Genomic DNA, 19761 nt, shown 5'->3' on the forward strand with positions numbered 1-19761 from the left:
GGGGGGAAACATCCTCTGTGTGTCTACCCAGTCAATCCCCCTCAGAATCTTACATGTTTCAATGAGATCACCTCCCATTCTTCTAAACTCCAGAGAGTATCGGCCCAAACTACTCAATCTCTCCTCATAGAATCCTGGGACGAGAGGGCTGTTCTATCTAGTGAACCTTCGTTGCACCGCCTCCAAGGCAAGTATATCCTTCCTCAGATAAGGAGACCAGAACGGAGCACGAACACACATCTGCATTAGGCAAGGGAGGCAGAACCAATGCGGGTGGACGGAGTTAAGATACAGATCAGCCGCGATCTAATTGAATGGCGGAACAGGCTCGAGGGGCTGATTGGCCTCCTCCTGTTCCGATGAGCGAGAAGGCCCTGGAGAGATTCAAACCCTTCCCTTTCCCAAACCACGCACACCCACCCACCCGCCCCAGTCTCACCCCCCCATCCCCGGCTCCCTGTTGACTTGAAAATCACCCTCTAACCCCTCCGGCCTCGTCACTGCGCTCCCCTCCTTCAAGCGCCTGCTCAAAGTGCCCACGCTTTCCCATTGACCCCACCCGCCCCTTGCCCACCTTCTCCCCAGTGTAAAATCTGCCCCGGATCTGTTACACGAAGCCTGACGTAAGAAGACTACTAGGTACTTGGTCTGTGTATTAAACAAGGCTTTAATCAACTGTTTTACAACATGGAGGTCTAGTTGTGTCCTTCACTAGTTCCTGTTAAAGAATGTCCTGCACAAGCTGGGCCCGTGCCCGAGTATTTATACTCTCCCTGGACAGCGCCACCCGCAGGCCGCTCAGTATTATTACATAAAGTCATTTTCACATGAATAACAAGATTCATGTCAAAGCCCATTATAGAAACAGAAGAAATAAAAACAGTACATGCTGGAAACACTCAGCCAGTCAGGCAGCATCTGTGGAGAGAGAAACCAAGTTAACGCTTCAGGCCGCAGTGTTTTGTTTATGTATAGAAACACGGATTTGGAACCTGAAAGCCTGAAATCGCGGTAAAAGCCCCTCGATCTCCCAGACCATTCATCACCCGCTCCTCCCCTCACAACCCTTGCACCTACTTGTTCCGCAGGCTGATGTTTTCGGGTTTGAACACCTCCCGGTACGCCATCTTATTGCTGACAATCACGTCCAGCCGATGAACTGCTTCCACCACAGCCCTGCACAAACAAACAGCAGCTCTGAGCGGCGCACGACACGAGAGAGAGAGACTGGTGTTTCTCCAGCGCCTTTCGCCACCTCAGGACGTCCCAAAGCGCTTTACAGCCAATAAAGTACTTTTTGAAGTGTAGTCACGGTTATAATGTAGGAAACGCGGCAGCCAAATTGTGCACAGCAAGCTCCCACAAACAGCACTGTGATAATGACCAGATCATCTGTTTTTTAGTGATGTTGGTTGAGGGATAAATATTGGCCCCAGGACACCGGGGAGAACTCCCCCCTGCTCTTCTTCCAATAGTGGCCGTGGGATAATGGCCATATGAACGTCCACCTGAGAGTAGACGGGGGCCTCGGTTTAACGTCGCATCCGAAAGACGGCCCCTCCGACAGTGCGGCGCTCCCTCAGTACTGCCTCTCCGACAGTGCAGCGCTCCCTCAGTACTGCCCCTCCGACAGTGCGGCGCTCCCTCAGTACCGCCCCCTCCGACAGTGCAGCACTCCCTCGGTACCGCCCCTCCGACAGTGCGGCGCTCCCTCGGTACTGCCCCTCCGACAGTGCGGCGCTCCCTCAGTACTGCCCCTCCGACAGTGCGGCGCTCCCTCGGTACTGCCCCTCCGACAGTGCGGCGCTCCCTCAGTACCGCCCCTCCGACAGTGCGGCGCTCCCTCAGTACTGCCCCTCCGACAGTGCGGCGCTCCCTCGGTACTGCCACTCCGACAGTGCGGCGCTCCCTCGGTACTGCCCCTCCGACAGTGCGGCGCTCCCTCGGTACTGCCCCTCCGACAGTGCGGCGCTCCCTCGGTACTGCCCCTCCGACAGTGCGGCGCTCCCTCGGTACTGCCCCCTCCGACAGTGCGGCGCTCCCTCGGTACTGCCCCTCCGACAGTGCGGCGCACCCTCGGTACTGCCCCTCCGGCAGTGCGGCGCTCCCTCGGTACTGGCACTGGGAGTGTCAGCCTGGATTATGTGCTCAAGTCTCTGGAGTGGGGTGTTGATTGATGACTGCAGTGTTCAGTGCCATTCATAACTCCCCAGATAATGAAGCAGTCCATGCCCACATGCAGCAAGACCTGGACGACATTTAGTCTTGGGCTGATGTGTGGCACGAATGTTACCTGCCACTTAAGTGCCAGGCAATGCATCTCTGCAACACCGCCCTGTGACATTCAACAGCATTACCATCGCCAAATCCCCCACCATCAACATCCTGGGGGTCACCATTGACCAGAAACTGAACTGGACCAGCCACATAAATACTGTGGCAACAAGAGCAGGTCAGAGGCTGGGTATTCTGCGGCGAGTGTCTCACCTCCTGACTCCCCAAAGCCTTTCCACCATCTACAAGGCACAAGTCAGGATTGTGATGGAATACTCTCCACTTGCCTGGATGAGTGCAGCTCCAACAACACTCAGGAAGCTCGACACCATCCAGGACAAAGCAGCCTGCTTGATTGACAGCCCATCCACCACCTTAAAGATTCACTCCCTCCACCACCGGCGCACCGTGGCTGCAGTGTGGACCATCTACAAGATGCACTGCAGCAACTCGCCAAGGCTCCTTCGGCAGCACCTCCCAAACCCGCCACCTCTTCCACCGAGAAGGACAAGGGCAGCAGGTGCGTGGGAACACCACCACCTCCAAGTTTCCCTCCAAGTCACACACCATCCTGACTTGGAAATATATCGGCCGTTCCTCCATCGTCGCTGGGTCAAAATCCTGGAACTCCCTCCCTAACAGCACTGTGGGAGCACCTTCACCACACGGGACTGCAGCGGTTCAAGGCGGCGGCTCACCACCACCTTCTCAAGGGCAATTAGGGATGGGCAATAAATGCCGGTCTTGCCAGCGACGCCAATATCCCATAAACTAATACCAAAAACAATCCTGAGAGGCTGTTTCCCCCTGGCTGGAGAGTCTAGAACCAGGGGTCACAGTCTCAGGATAAGGGGTCGGCCATTTAGGACTGAGATGAGGAGGAATTTCTTCACTCAGAGGGCGGTGAATCTTTGGAATTCTCTACCCCAGAGGGCTGTGGAGGCTCAGTCGTTGAGTATATTCAAGGTTGAGATAGAGAGATTTTTGGACTCTCGGGGAATCGAGGGATATGCAGATCAGGCGGGAGAGTGGAGATGAGGTAGAGGATCAGCCATGAGCTTACTGAATGGCGGAGCAGGCTCGAGGGGCCGAATGGCCGACTCCTGCGCTTATTTCTTATGCTAACAGAGGCCTCAGAACAGTTAGCTGCTCTCTCCGTCAAGCACGGTCAAAGGGAAGCTTGGTGTACTGCCCGATGTGGTCCTGGGCCACACGATAGGGCCAGGTCCAATCTCTGGTCTGTACCGAATGAACGGAGATCAATTGGCCTCACCGCACCCTGAGCAAGCAAGGACAGCAGGAGAGGGAGGAGGAAAGAGTCGCCAGGGTCATAGAGTTATACAGCACAGAAAGAGGCCCTTCGGCCCATCGTGTCCACGCCGGCCATCAAGCCCTGTCTAATCTAATCCCATTTTCCAGCACTTGGTCCGTAGCCTTGTATGCTATGGCGTTTCAAGTGCTCATCTAAATGCTTCTTGAATGTTGTGAGGGTTCCTGCCTCTACCACCCTTTCAGGCAGTGAGTTCCAGATTCCAACCACCCTCTGGGTGAAAAAGTTTTTCCTCAAATCCCCTCTAAATTCTGAGGAGGAGGAATTCCTGGAATGTTTTCGGGACGGTTATCTGGACCAATATGTCGAGGAGCCGACTCGAGATCAGGCCATTTTAGACTGGGTATTGTGCAATGAGAAGGGACTTATCAGCAATCTTCTTGTACGAGGCCCCTTGGGTCAGAGCGATCATAATATGATCGAGCTCTCAGTCGAGATGGAGAGTGAGGAAATTGAATCAGAGACTAAGGTCCAGAACTTAAATAAAGGGAATTACGAGGGTATGAGACGGGAATTGGGTAAGATTGATTGGGTGGTGTTTCTGGGGGGATTGACAGTGGATAGACAATGGCAAGCATTCAAAGATAGAATGGAAGAATTCCAGAACATGTTTATACCGGTTTGGCATAAAAATAAACCTAAAAAGGTGACTCAACCGTGGATAACGAGGGAAATTAGGGACAGCATAAAATCAAAAAAAAGGGCATATCAACTGGCAAAAAAAAGCACCAGACCGGAAGATTGGGGGCAGTACAGGATACAGCAAAAGAGGACAAAGGGATTAATCAGGAAGGGGAAAATAGAATATGAAAGTAAACTTGCAGCAAACATAAAGACAGACTGCAAAAGCTTTTATCGGTATATCAGGAGGAAAAGACTGGTAAAATCCCAAGTCGGTCCCTTGCAGTCCGATTCGGGAGAATATATAATGGAGAATAAGGAAATGGCAGACCAATTAAACTCATACTTTGGTTCTGTATTCACAAAGGAGGACACAAATAACCTCCCAGGAATATCGGCAAACATAGGGACTAATGAGAGGGAGGAGCTGACAGAAATTAGTATCTCTAGGGATATGGTGTTGGGTAAGTTGAGGGGACTGAAGGCCGACAAATCCCCAGGGCCTGATAAACTACATCCTAGGGTACTTAAGGAGGTGGCCCTGGAGATAGCAGATGCTCTAAGGATCATCTTCCGGAACTCCATTGACTCGGGAACAGTACCCGTGGATTGGAGGGTAGCTAATGTTACCCCAATATTTAAAAAGGGGGGTAGAGAGAAAGCAGGGAATTATAGACCAGTAAGCCTTACATCGGTTGTGGGCAAAATGCTAGAGTCCATTATTAAGGATAAAATAGCGGAGCACTTGACAAATGGGGAAAGGATCGGACAGAGTCAACATGGATTTACAAAGGGTAAATCGTGTTTGACTAATCTGCTGGAATTTTTTGAGGAAGTAACTGGTAAAATAGATGGGGGAGAGCCAGTGGATGTGGTGTACCTTGACTTCCAGAAAGCCTTCGATAAGGTTCCACACAAAAGATTATCATGCAAAATTGAGGCTCATGGAATTGGGGGCAAAGTATTAACGTGGATAGAAAACAGAGAGTTGGAATAAACGGCTCGTTTTCGGAGTGGCAGGCAGTGACCAGCGGGGTGCCGCAAGGATCTGTCCTGGGACCCCAGCTGTTCACAATATATATAAATGATCTGGATCAGGGAATTGGATGCAATATTTCCAAATTCGCTGACGACACTAAACTAGGAGGAGGGGTGGGCTCTGATGAGGATGTCAGGAGGCTACAGTGCGATTTGGACAGGTTGGGGGAATGGGCGGATACGTGGCAGATGCACTATAATGTGGATAAATGCGAGGTTATCCACTTTGGGGGTAAAAACAGGAGGGTAGATTATTATCTAAATGGCAATAGATTGGGAGATGGGGAAGTGCAGAGGGACCTGGGTGTTCTTGTGCACCAGTCACTGAAGGAGAGCATGCAGGTGCAACAGGCGATTAAGAAGGCAAATGGTATGTTGGCCTTCATATCAAGGGGGTTCGAGTATAGGAATAGGGATACCTTACTACAGCTGTACAAGGTGCTGGTGAGACCGCATCTGGAGTATTGTGTACAGTTTTGGTCGCCCCATCTGCGGAAGGATGTTCTTGCCATGGAAAGAGTGCAACGGCGATTCACCAGGCTGATACCTGGAATGGCGGGAATGACCTACGAAGAGAGATTAAATAGTTTGGGCTTGTACTCACTGGAGTTTAGAAGATTGAGAGGGGATCTCATCGAAACATATAAAATTATGGCAGGCCTGGACAGGCTGAATTCAGAGAGAATGTTTCCAATGGCCGGGGAGCACAGAACCAGGGGCCACAGTCTAAAAATAGCGGGCAAATCATTTAAAACAGAGATGAGGAAGAATTTCTTCACTCAAAGAGTGGTGAGCCTGTGGAATTCCCTGCCACAGAGGGCTGTGAAGGCTAATTCAATAAATATTTTCAAGAGAGAATTGGATATATTTCTGAAGGCTAAGGGGATTAAGGGTTACGGAGAAAAGGCGGGGACGGGGTACTGAACTGGTAAGATCAGCTATGATCTCAGACGAAGATCAGCCATGATCTCATTGAATGGCGGAGCAGGCTCGAAGGGCCGAATGGCCTACTCCTGTTCCTATCTCTATGTTTCTATGTTTCTATGTTAAACCTCCTGCCCCTTACCCTGAAACTATGCCCCCTGGTTATTAACCCCTCTACTAAGGGGAAAAGTTCCTTTCTATCTACCCTCTCTATGCCCCTCATCATTTTGTACACCTCAATCAGGTCCCCGCTCAGCCTTCTCTGCTCTAAGGAAAACAACCCCAGCCTGTCCAGTCTCTCTTCATAGCTGAAGCGCTCCAGCCCAGGTAACATCCTGATGAATCTCCTCTGCACCCTCTCCAATGCAATCACATCCTTCCTATAGTGTGGCGACCAGAACTGCACAGTATTCCAGCTGTGGCCTAACTAGCGTTTTGTACAGCTCCATCATAACCTCCCTGCTCTTATATTCTATGCCTCGGCTAATGAAGGCAAGTATCCCATATGCCTTCTTAACCACCTTATCTACCTGTCCTGCTGCCTTCAGGGATCTATGTACATGCACACCAAGGTCCCTCTGATCCTCTGTCCTTCCTAGGGTTCTACCATTCATCGTGTATTCCCTTGCCTTGTTAGTCCTCCCAAAATGCATCACCTCACACTTTTCAGGGTTAAATTCCATTTGCCACTGTTCTGCCCATCTGACCAACCCGTCTGTATCGTCCTGTAGCCTGAGGCTTCCCTCCTCGCTATTTACCACCCCACCAATTTTCGTGTCATCTGCGAACTTACTGATCATACCTCCTACATTCGTATCTAAATCATTAATGTACACTACAAACAGCAAGGGACCCAGCACCGATCCCTGCGGTACACCACTGGACACAGGCTTCCAGTCACAAAAACAACCTTCGACCATCACCCTCTGCCTCCTGCCACGAAGCCAATTTCAGATCCAATGTGCCAAATTGCCCTGGATCCCATGGGTTCCCGCTCCTGATCGCTGTCCGGCCACCCCCTGGTGGAAAGTGGGCTGGCAGAAGCATCAACACTGAACAGCGATGGGGCCGGACCTCGAAACCCGCACACCCCCCCCCGCCCCCAACCACGGTCGAATAGCCGGACTATTCTCAACCCATTAAGTCGCTGGGGGTTAGGTAATGGAGCCCGTGAAACTGCGCCCCATCGCAAATCAGCAACCTAAGGAAGGATAAACTTACCATAGAGGGAGTGCAACGAAGATTCACCAGACTGACTCCTGGGATGGGGGGGATTGTCGAATGAGGAGAGATTGTGTAGAATGGGCCTATATTCTCTGGAGTTTAGAAGAATGAGAGGTGATCGGATTGAAACATACAAAATTCTTACAGGGCTTGACAGGGTAGATGCTGAGAGGCTGTTTCCCCCTGGCTGGAGAGTCTAGAACCAGGGGTCACAGTCTCAGGATAAGGGGTCGGCCATTGAGGACTGAGATGAGGAGGAATTTCTTCACTCAGAGGGCGGTGAATCTGTGGAATTCTCTGCCCCAGAGGGCTGTGGAGGCTCAGTCGTTGAGTATATTCAAGACAGAGATCGAGAGATTTTTGGACTCTCGGGGAATCGAGGGATATGGGGAGCGGGCGGGGGAGTGGAGTTGAGGTCAAAGATCAGCCGTGATCTTATTGAATGGCGGAGCAGGCTCGAGGGGTTGAATGGCTGACTCCTGCTCCTATTTCCTATGTTCTTCGCAGTGTCGGTGAAAGAGTGGACAGAGAGCAAAAATCCAGGAATGTCCCCGCCGTTTATAAAGCAGCTCCGGGGAATTCCCCCTCCTGTAACGAACTCCCGAGATATAAAATCCCCGCCCGAAACTCCCAAGACTTTTGCTGCACAATCGACTCGATAAAATCCCAGCGGGCCTGACATCTCACCATGGCAACAGAAACACAGTCCTCCTGAAATCAAGTGCCAATTTCCAAAGTATATCTCACCCAGTGTGTAAATTGGAGAGGGGTGGAACGGTAATTTAAAAAATATATATTCATTCCTGGGATGTGGGCGTCGCTGGTAAGGCCCAGCGTTTATTGCCCGTCCCTAGTCGCCCCTTGAGAAGGTGGTGGTGAGCCGCCTTCTTGAACCGCTGCAGTCCCGTGTGGTGAAGGTGCTCCCACAGCGCTGTTAGGGAGGGAGTTCCAGGATTTTGACCCAGCGACGATGAAGGATCGTCCGATATATTTCCAAGTCGGGATGGTGTGTGTGACTTGGAGGGGAACTTGGAGGTGGTGGTGTTCCCCATGCGCCCGCTGCCCTTGTCCTTCTAGGTGGAAGAGGTCGCGGGTTTGGGAGGTGCTGCCGAAGAAGCCTTGGCGAGTTGCTGCAGTGCATCTTGTAGATGGTACACACTGCAGCCACGGTGCGCCAGTGATGGAGGGAGTGAATCTTTAAGGTGGCAGATCGGGTGAACTCCTGTACCTTTGGGGTATTCCAGCAAACACCAACACACACGCACCCCACACACACTCCCCGACCAGAGAGCACTACGGAACACCAGAAATAGCCACTCCCTTCTCCATCAAATCCTGTCTTTTAAAAAAAAAAGACACATTTTCTTCCACAACCTCTCCTCTCCCCACGCCAGCTCATCATTCACCAGAATGATGGCAGGGCTAAAAGGATTTAATTATGAAGACAGGTTGCACGGACTAGGCTAGTATTCCCTGGGGTTTAGAAGGTCGTGGGGTGATCTGATCGAGGTGTTTTAAACGGTACAAGGGATTCGATAGGGTGGTTACGAAGAATATTCCTTCTAGTTATATGATTGAATTTTACATTAAGTTTGAGAGTGATGTAGTCCAATCTGAAACTACAGTCTTCAATCTAAACAGAGGAAACTACAAGGGTATGAGGGACAAGTTGGCCATGGTAGATTGGGAGACTACACCAAAAGGTATGAAGGTGCACATACAATGGCTAACATTCAAGGAAATAATGCAGAATTCCTCTAGGGCATAAAAACCCAAAAGGAAAAGTGATGTAACCATGGCTAACAACAGAAATTAAAGCTAGTATTAAGTCAAAGGAGGAAGCTTATAAAGTTGCCAGAAAAAGCGGTCAGCCTGAGGATTGGGATCTTTTTAGAAATCAGCAAAGGGGGGAACCAAGAAATTGATAAAGAAAGGGAAAATGGAATATAAGCACAAACTAGCGACAAATATAAAAACGGATTGTAAAAGCTTCTATAGGTATGTGAAAAGGAAAAGACTGGCGAAGGTAAATGTAGGTCCTTTACAGTCTGAGACGGGAGAATTTATAATGGGGAATGAGGAAATGGCAGAGAAATTAAATAAATACTTTGTTTCTGTCTTCACGGAGGAAGACACAAAGAACCTCCGAGAAATACGAGAAAACCAAGGGTGTGGCGAGAATGAGGAACTTAAAGAGATTATTATTAGTGAAATAAACAGTACTAGCAAAATTAATGGGACTAAAAGTCAATAAATCCCAAGGACCGGATGACCTACATCCTAGGGTTTTGAAAGAGGTGGCCATTGGGATAGTGGACGCATTGGTTGTCATCTTCCAAAATTCTACAGATTCTGGAACGGTTCCTGCAGATTGGAGGATAGCAAATGTAACCCCGCTATTTAAGAAAGGAGGGAAGAGAGAAAACGGGGAACTACAGACCGGTTAGCCTCACATCAGTAGTTGGGAAAATGCTGGAATCTATTATAAAGGATGCAATAACTGGGCACTTAGAAACTAATAGTAAGATTGGGCAGAGTCAACCTGGATTTATGAAAGGGAAATCCTGTTTGACAAACCTATTGGAGTTCTTTGAGAATGTAACTAGTGGAGTAGACAAAGGGGAACCGGTAGATGTGGTGTATTTGGATTTTCAGAAGACTTTCGATAAGGTCCCACACAAGAGGTTGGTGAACCAAATGAGGGCACATGGAATTGGGGGTAATATACTAGCATGGATTGAGAATTGGTTAACAGACAGAAAACAAAGAGTAGGGATAAAAGGGTCTTTTTCAGGGTGGCAGTCTTTGACTAGTGGGGTACCGCAAGGATCGGTGCTTGGGCCCCAGCTATTCACCATCTATATCAGTTGTGAAGAGGGTGTGAAGAGGCTTCAAGGGGATCTCGACAGGCTCAGTGAGTGGGCAAGAACATGGCAGATGGAATATAATGTGGATAAATGTGAAGTTATCCACTTTGGTAGAAAAAACAGAAAGGCAGAGTAATTCCTAAATGGTGAAAGATTGGCGAATGCAGATGCTCAAAGGGACCTGGGTGTCCTTGTACATGAGTCACTGAAAGTGAATGTGCAGGTGCAGCAAGCCATTAGGAAGGCAAATGGTGTGCTGGACCTTCATTACAAGAGGATTTGAGTACAGGGGTAAAGAAGTTTTACTCCAATTATATAGGGCCTTGGTGAGACCACACCTGGAGTACTGTGTACAATTTTGGTCACCTTACCTAAGGAAGGATATACTTGCCATAGAGGGAGTGCAACGAAGGTTCACAAGATTGATTCCTGGGATGGCGGGACTGTCGTATGAGAAGAGATTGAGTAAACTAGGCCTGTATTCTCTTGAATTCAGAAGAATGAGAGGGGATCTCATTGAAGCATACAAAATTATTACAGGGCTTGATAGGGTGGACGCTGGGAGAATGTTTCCCTTGGCTGGGGAGTCTAGAACCAGGGGGCCACAGCCTCAGGATAAAGGGTCGGCCATTCAGGACTGAGAGGAGAAGAAATTTCTTCACACAGAGGGTGGTGAATCTTTAGAATTCTCTACCCCAGAGGGCTGTGGAGGCTCAGTCATTGGGTATATTCAAAACAGAAGTCGATAGATTTCTGACTAGTAAAGGCATCAAGGGATATGGCAATAGGGCCGGTGAATGGAGTTGAGGCAGATGATCAGCCATGATCTCATTGAATGGCGGAGCAGGCTCGAAGGGCCGAATGGCCGACTCCTGCTCCTATTTCTTATGTTCTTATGGCTGCGCGGAGGGAAATCCAAAATAAGGAGGCATAATCTTACTGGAGCTGGGCCCTTTAGGAGTGGAATCAGGAAGCACTTTTTCCACAAAGGCCGCGGATGCTGGGGGTTCAATTGAAGCTTTCAGGGCTGAAATCGATAGATTTTTGTTGAGTTAGGAACCAAGGCGGGTAAATGGAGCGGAGGTGCAGATCAGCCATGATCGAACCGAATGGCTGAACGGCCTCCTTCTGTGCCCATGTTCCTCAGGCAGGGTTCCACAGGCACCCAATGCAGTGTCTCAGTCAAGCAGGCAGCTCTCCCATAGAAACATAGCAGATAGGAGCAGGAGTCGGCCATTCGGCCCCTCGAGCCTGCTCCGCCATTCAATGCGATCATGGCTGATCATCCAAATTCAGTACCCTGCTTTCTACCCATCCCTTTAGCCTTAATAAATATATCTAACTCCTTCTTGAATATATTTAATGAATTGGCCTCCACTGCCTTCTGTGGTAGAGAATTCCACAGGTTCACCACTCTCTGGGTGAAGAAATTCCTCCTCATCTCTGTCCTAAATGGCTTACCCCTTATCCTTAGACTGTAACCCCTGGTTCTGGACTCCCCCGCCATCGGGAACATCCTTCCTGCACCTAGTCTGTCAGAATTTTATAAGTTTCAATGAGATCCCCTCTCATTCTTCTAAACTCCAGCGAGTACAAGCCCAATTGACCCAATCTCTCCTCATACGTCATTCCTGCCATCCCAGGTATCAGCCTGGTGAATCTTCGCTGAACTCCTTCCATGGCAAGAACATCCTTCCTCAGATAAGGCGACCAAAACTGCACACAATACTCCAGGTGTGGTCTCACCAAGGCCCTGTACAACTGCAGCAAGACAGCCTTGCTCCTGTACTCGAACCCTCTCGCTACGAAGGCCTGCACTGAGGTGAGCAGTGTCGCTCCCACTGCCGCCCCTGCACCCCACCCCCGACTAATCAGCAGCTTCAGAAATCCCTGGGGTTGGGAGACCAGAGAGGACGTGGGGGAGGATACGAATTACATAGTGGATATAAAGAGAGAAATCTGCTAATACTGGACTAAAACGAGGACAGAAAGTGCTGGAGATATAGAGCTAGCCTGTCAGCATCTGTAACGGGGGAGAAAGAAAAGTCGGTCTACGTTTAACCCATCTTTGCAGAGATGCCAACAGGACAGGGCCCAGCTGATGATGCCCCTCCAGTCGAATAGCCAGCCTATTCTCCCAACCTAGGCTCACACGTTACCTTATCTTTTAGATGGGCTCCGATGCAGGAGGCTGTGATATCACCAATCGATACACAAGAACATACAAAATAGGAGTCGTCGGCCACACGGCCCCTCGAGCCTGCTCCGCCATTCAATAAGATCATGGCTGATCATCGACCTCAACTCGACTTTACCGCCCGATCCCCATATCCCTTGATTCCCCGAGAGTCCAAAAATCTCTCGATCTCAGTCTTGAATATACTCATCGACTGAGCATCCACAGCCCTCTGGGGCAGAGGATTCCAAAGATTCACCGCCCTCTGAGTGAAGAAATTCCTCCTCATCTCAGTCCTCAATGGCCGACCCCTTATCCTGAGACCGTGACCCCTGGTTCTAGACTCTCCAGCCAGGGGGAAACATCCCTCAGCATCTACCCTGTCAAGCCCTCAAGAATGTTTCAATGAGATCACCTCTCATTCTTCTAAACTCCAGAAAGTATAGGCCCATTCTACACAATCTCTCATCATAGGACAGCCCTCTCGTCCCAGGAATCAATCTAGTGGTAGGAGAGAGGTATCCCCAGGTTCCCCAGAGACTTGGGGCCAGGTTTTCCTGCAACTCTGAACCCGAGTCGAAAGGGGATCGCGACATGCGGCTAAGGGTCTGTTGGCAACCTCCCCCCGCAGTCGCCACCGTAACGTGCAGTCGGATTAAATGAAGACGTTCACCTTTTTCTCGACCCCAAAGGAAGCTTTGAACCAATTTACACTGGGAGACGGAGGGGAGTGTATCTGGAGTTAGTCACTGAAGGTAAGTCGCTGAAGGTAAGCATGCAGGTGCAGCAGGCGGTAAAGAAGGCAAATGGTATGTTGGCCTTCGTAGCGAGAGGATTCGAGTACAGGAACAAGGATGTCTTGCTGCAGTTGTACAGGGCCTTGGTGAGACCACACCTTGAGTATTGTGTGCAGTTTTGGTCGCCTTATCTGAGGAAGGATGTTCTTGCCATGGAGGGAGTGCAGCGAAGATTCACCAGGCTGATACCTGGGATGCCAGGAATGACGTATGAGGAGAGATTGGGTCGATTGGGCTTATACTCGCTGGAGTTTAGAAGAATGAGAGGGGATCTCATTAAAATTTTAACAGCACTAGACAGACTAGATGCAGGAAGGATGTTCCCGATGGCGGGGGAGTCCAGAACCAGGGGTCACAGTCTAAGGATAAGGGGTAAGCCATTTAGGACTGAGATGAGGAGGAATTTCTTCACCCAGAGAGTGGTGAACCTGTGGAATTCTCTACCACAGAAGGCAGTGGAGGCCAATTCATTAAATATATTCAAGAAGGAGTTGGATATATTTCTTAAGGCTAAAGGGATCAAGGGATATGGGGAGAAAGCAGGGACAGGGTACTGAATTTGGATGATCAGCCATGATCTCATTGAATGGCAGAGCAGGCTCGAGGGGCCGAATGGCCGACTCCTGCTCCTATCTTCTATGTTTCTAGTTTTCCAGTTGCCACAGTTACGACACCCCCTTCACAACCTGCCAAGTCGAACACCCAGTCTCCCGCTGTCGGCACACAGAGATTTTTTTTTTTTTTTTTTTTTATATATGGGGGTGGGTAACGAGAGATTGCATTCAAGATGAGAGAAAGTGACTTATCTACCGCCTACACAATCATTTCACATCCAGCATTAAATGCAGAGTAAAATAATCAATCAGTGTAGTCTCGGCTCTCCCTATCGTGTGGACTCCTTGCTCGTTCCCTGCAGTAACTCATTCTTACACAGAAATTATTATTTTATTTTTTTATTTATTTTTTTTATTTTTTTTTAAAAAAAGCTTTTCCTTCTAACCAAACACTGACAAATTCCCAGGCTTGGCGCCACCTAATTCCTCGTCTGGCTTTCCCCTTTTCAATCTCGGTGGCCTTGGCGGATTAAAATCGGTGCCTTAAACCACTCGCATCAAACAAAAAAACACACACACACACACATAGAAACATAGAAGATAGGAGCAGGAGTAGGCCATTCGGCCCCTCGTGCCTGCTCCGTCATTCAATGAGATCATGGCTGATCATCCAAATTCAGTACCCTGTCCCTGCTTTCTCCCCATATCCCTTGATCCCTTTAGCCTTAAGAAATATATCTAACTCGTTCTTGAATGTATTTAATGAGTTGGCCTCCACTGCCTTCTGTGGTAGAGAATTCCACAGGTTCACCACTCTGGGTGAAGAAATTCCTCCTCATCTCTGTCCTAAATGGCTTACCCCTTATCCTTAGACTGTGACCCCTGGTTCTGGACTCCCCGACCATCAGGAACATCCTTCCTGCATCTAGTCTGTCTAGTCCTGTTAGAATGTTATAAGTTTCAATGAGATCCCCTCTCATTCTTCTAAACTCCAGCGAGTATAAGCCCAATCGACCCAATCTCTCCTCATACGTCATTCCTGCCATCCCTGCTATCAGCCTGGTGAATCTTCGCTGCACTCCCTCCATGGCAAGAACATCCTTCCTCAGATAAGGCGACCAAAACTGCCCACAATACTCAAGGTGTGGTCTCACCAAGGCCCTGTACAACTGCAGCAAGATATCCTTGTTCCTGTACTTGAATCCTCTCGCTATGAAGGCCAACATACCATTTGCCTTCTTAACCGCCTGCTGCACCTACATGCTTACCTTCAGCGACTGGTGCACAAGGACACCCAGGTCTCTTTGCACTTCCCCTTCTGCCAATCTATTGCCATTCAGATAACAATCTGCCTTCCTGTTTTTGCCACCAAAGTGGATAACCTCGTATTTATCCACGTTATACTGCATCTGCCATGCTTCTGCCCAATCACCCAACCTGTCCAAATCATACTGGAGTCCTTTTCTAGTGTCAGCTGTGGCTCAGTGAGGCGCACGTTTGCATCCGAGTCAGAAGGCTGTGAGTTCGAGTCCCCACTCCAGAGAATTGAGCACATAATCCAGGCTGACGCTCCCTGTGCCAGGACTGGGGGAGCGCCGCACGGTCGGAGGTGCCGTCTTTCGGATGAGACGTTAAACCGAGGCCCCCGTCTGCTCTCTCAGGTGGGCGTAAAAGATCCCACGGCCACTACTTGAAGGAGGACAGGCGAGTTCTCCCTGGTGTCCTGTGCAATATTTATCCCTCAACCAACATCGCAAAGCAAAATAGATTAGCTGTCATTATCTGATTGCGGGAGCTTGCTGTGCACAAATTGGCTGCCACATTTCCTACATTACAACAGTGACCACACTTCAAAAAAAGTACTTAATTGGCTGTAAAGCGCTTTGGGACGTCCTGGGGTGGTGAAAAGCTTGCAAGGGGTAAATTACCACAGTGCAAAATGAAAGACTTGCATTGCTACAGCGCCTTTCAGGGGCATAGTCTCAGGAGAAGGGGTAGGCCATTTCGGACTGAGATGAGGAGGAATTTCTTCACTCAGAGAGTGGTGAATTTGTGGAATTCTCTACCCCAGAGAGCTGTGGAGGCTGGGTCATTGAATATATTCAAGGCAGAGACTGTCAGACATTTGAACTACAGGGGAGTCGAGGGGTATGGGGAGAGAGCGGGAAAATGGTGCTGAGGCCAAGATTGGATCAGCCGTGATTTTATTGAATGGCGGAGCAGGCTCGAGGGGCCGATTGGCCTGACCCTTTAAGGGGAGGGTGGCCTGTCCCCTTTAAGGGGAGGGTGGCCTGTCCCCTTTAAGGGGAGGGTGAGGGACAAACCCCAGGGGTTGGCAACCTGCTGCAGGTTGCTAAGGCAGCCTCAGGCCTCCCCGCCCCCGCGGACTAGTCCAGCCCCTCAGTCCCCCCGGCACCGGGCCTCAACCCCAACCTCTCCCCCCCAGCCCAGGGGGGCCTCGCTTACCGGTACAGCCGCTTGGTGTGGAGGAGCTTGGCGTCCGGCTCGGGCTCGGCTTCGGCCTCGGGCTCCGGGTGGCTCATGATTGCCCCACCGGGTCCCTCTCTCTCTCGGTTTCTCTCACAGCTCCAGCGCCGCTTCCCCCGCGGCCGCCATTGCTCGCCTTCAATCGCCGCCGGCTCTCGCGAGATTTGGTCCCACCTTTACAGGTCAGCTCTCGCGAGACTTGCGCCCTCCTTTACAGGTCAGCTCTCGCGAGACTTGCGCCCTCCTTATCTCTATATGTGTGAGTTCTCGCGAGATCACACAAAAGGGGGGCTGCTCACCTGAAGGGACACGTGATGGACCCCCAACCAATCCCCATCAGGGAGTGATACCTTTGACCCCCCCCATCCTCAACCAATCCCATGGAGGTTTTTGGGAGTGCTACCTTTGACCACCAACCAATCCCCTGAGGGCATTGGGAGTGCTACCTTTGACCCCCAACCAATCCCATGGAGGCATTGGGTGTGATACCTTTAACCTCCAACCAATCCCATGAGGGCATTGGGAGTGCTACCTTTAACCTCCAACCAATCCCATGAGGGCATTGGGAGTGCTACCTTTAACCTCCAACCAATCCCATGAGGGCATTGTGAGTGATACCTTTGACCTCCAACCAATCCCCTGGAGGCATTTGGAGTGATATCTTTGTTACCTCTAGACTCCGACTATTCCGACCCTCTCCTGGCCGGCCCCCTAACTTCCACCCTCCCTAAACTTCAACTCATCCAAAACTCAGCTGCTCCCGTGTCCTAACCGCACAAAGTCATGTTCACCCATCACCCCCTGTTGCTCGCTGACTACATTGGCTCCCGGTCCGGCATCGCCTCGATTTTAAAATTCTCATCCTTGTTTTCAAATCCTTCCATGGTCTCAGCCCCTTCCTCTTCTTCTTAGGCAGTCCCTCGGAACCGAGAATGACTTGCTTCCACATTAAAAATGAGTTCTCAGGTGACTGATGAGTCCAATGCGGGACCTACAGTCTCTGTCACAGGTGGGGCAGACGGTGGTTGAAGGGGCGGGTGGGTGGGGTGCTTGGGTTGACGTGCGCACCTTGTGCTGCCTGCGCTTGGCTTCCGCTTGCTCCCGGCGAAGAGACTCGGGGTGTTCGGCGCCTTCCCGGATGCTTCTCCTCCACTTTGTGCGGTCTTGGGCCAGGGATTCCCAGGTGTCGGTGGGGATGTTACACTTTTTCAAGGAGGCTTTGAGGGTGTCCTTGAAGCGTTTCCTCTGCCCACCTGGGGCTTTATTGCCGTATCGGAGCTCCGAATAGAGTGCTTCTTTTGGGACTCTCGTATCAGGCGTGCGGACAATGTGACCCGTCCATCGGAGCTGATGGAGCGAGGTCAAAGCTTCGATTCTGGGGATGTTGGCCTGAGCGAGAACACTGATGTTGGTGCGCCTACACTGCCAATGGATTTGCAGGATCTTGCAAAGGCAGCATTAGTGGTACCTCTCCAGTGCTTTGAGGTGCCTGCTGTACATGGTCCATGTCTCTGAGGCATACAGCAGGGCGGGTATCACTGCTGCTCTGTAGGCCATGAGCTTAGTGCCGGGTTTGAGGTCCTGGTCTTCAAACACTCTCTTCCTCAGGCGACCGAAGGCTGCACTGGCACACTGAAGGCAGTGTTGGACTTCATCATCGACGTCTGCCCTTGTTGACAGTAGGCTCCCGAGGTATGGAAAGTGGTTCACGTTGTCCAAGGCCTTCTCGTGGATTTTTGATAATTGGGGGGCAGTACTGTGTGGCGGGGGCAGGTTGGGAGAGGACCTTTGTCTTACGGATGTTTAGTGTAAGGCCCATGCTCTCGTACACTTCGGTGAAGGTGTTGACGATGGTTTGGAGTTCGACCTCCGAGTGAGCGTAGACGCAAGCGTCATTTGCATATTGTAATTCAACGACAGAGGATGGGATGACCTTGGATCTGGACTGGAGGCAACGGAGGTTGAACAGTTTCCCGTTTGTTCTGTAAATTAGCTCCACTCCAGTGGGGAGCTTACTGAGGGTGAGATGGAGCATTGCAGCAAGGAAGATCGAGAAGAGCGTTGGTGCGATGACACAGCCTTGCTTGACCCCGGTCCGTATGGGAATTGGGTCTGTGGTGGAACCGTTGGTCAGGATCACGGCTTGCATGTCATCGTGAAGCAGGCGGAGGATGGTGACAAACTTTTGAGGGCAGCTGAATTTGAGAAGGACACTCCATAATCCCTCATGGTTGACAGTGTCAAAGGCCTTTGTGAGATCGAAGAAGGCCATGTACAGCGGTTGGTGCTGTTCCCTGCATTTCTCTTGTAATTGACGTGCGGTGAAGATCATGTCGATTGTGCCCCTTAGTGGGCGGAATCCACATTGCAACTCTGGGAGGAGCTCTTCGGCCACTGGGAGAAGGCGATTGAGGAGGATTCATGCGATGACTTTCCCTGTGGCAGACAGCAGGGAAACTCCTCTGTAATTACCGCAATCGGACTTGTGACCTTTCTTGAAGATGGTCACAATTATGGCATCTCTGAGATCCCCTGGCATGCTCTCCTCCTTCCACATAAGAGAAATCAGTTCATGAATTCGCGCCAGTACTGCTTCTCCCCTGCCTATCTCTGTAACCTCCTCCAGCCCTACAACCTTCTGAAATTTCTGTGCTCCTCCAATTCTGGCCTCTTGCACATTTCTGATTTTCATCGCTAAACCATTGGCAGCTGTGCCTTCAGCTGCCTGGGCCCTAAGCTCTGGAATTCCCTCCCTAAACCTCTCCGCCGCTCTCTCTCCTTAAAGACGCTCCTTGAACCAAGCTTTTGGTCACCTGTCCTAATATCTCCTTAACATATATATATTCCTCTAGAGCATAGAAACCCAAAAGGAAAAGTGATGTAACCATGGCTAACAAAAGAAATTAAAGCTAGTATTAAGTCAAAGGCGGAAGCTTACAAAGTTGCCAAAAAAAGCGGTCAGCCTGAGGATTGGGATCTTTTCAGAAATTAGCAAAGGGGGACCAAGAAATTGATAAAGAAAGGGAAAATGGAATATGAGCACAAACTAGCGAAAAATATAAAAACGGATTGTAAAAGCTTCTATAGGTATGTGAAAAGGAAAAGACTGGCGAAGGTAAATGTAGGTTCTTTACAGTCAAAGACAGAAGAATTTATAATGGGGAATGAGGAAATGGCAGAGAAATTAAATAAATACTTTGTTTCTGTCTTCACGGAGGAAGACACAAAAAACCTCCCAGAAATACGAGAAAACCAAGGGTATGGCGAGAATGAGGAACTTAAAGAGATTATTATTAGTGAAATAAACAGTACTAGCAAAATTAATGGGACTAAAAGTCGATAAATCCCAAGGACCGGATGACCTACATCCTAGGGTTTTAAAAGAGGTGGCCATTGGGATAGTGGACGCATTGGTTGTCATCTTCCAAAATTCTATAGATTCTGGAACGGTTCCTGAAGATTGGAGGAT

At 50.0% G+C, this 19761-nt stretch overlaps 1 protein-coding gene across 3 annotated transcripts in view; it reads right to left on the reverse strand.

Moving 5' to 3' along the window:
• smg5 (SMG5 nonsense mediated mRNA decay factor) overlaps positions 1-16457 on the reverse strand; it is a 50486-nt gene extending 34029 nt beyond the window's left edge. For 2 of the 3 annotated variants that reach the window (XM_085978589.1, XM_085978588.1), the window contains exons 1-2: positions 16272-16457; positions 1078-1176 (exon numbers count right to left, since the gene is read on the reverse strand). In XM_085978589.1, coding sequence (XP_085834715.1) covers positions 1078-1176; positions 16272-16348 — 176 coding nt within the window. In that variant the 5' untranslated portion in view covers positions 16349-16457. The remainder of the gene's footprint in view (positions 1-1077; positions 1177-16271) is intronic. The other variant, XM_085978590.1, reaches the window with a different exon arrangement.
• Between the last annotated feature and the right edge of the window lie 3304 nt (positions 16458-19761).

The sequence above is a fragment of the Somniosus microcephalus genome, unplaced genomic scaffold, assembly GCF_052327205.1.
Source record: "Somniosus microcephalus isolate GS21.2 unplaced genomic scaffold, FLI_Smic_1.0 unresolved_chr7, whole genome shotgun sequence".
Taxonomy (NCBI): domain Eukaryota; kingdom Metazoa; phylum Chordata; class Chondrichthyes; order Squaliformes; family Somniosidae; genus Somniosus; species Somniosus microcephalus.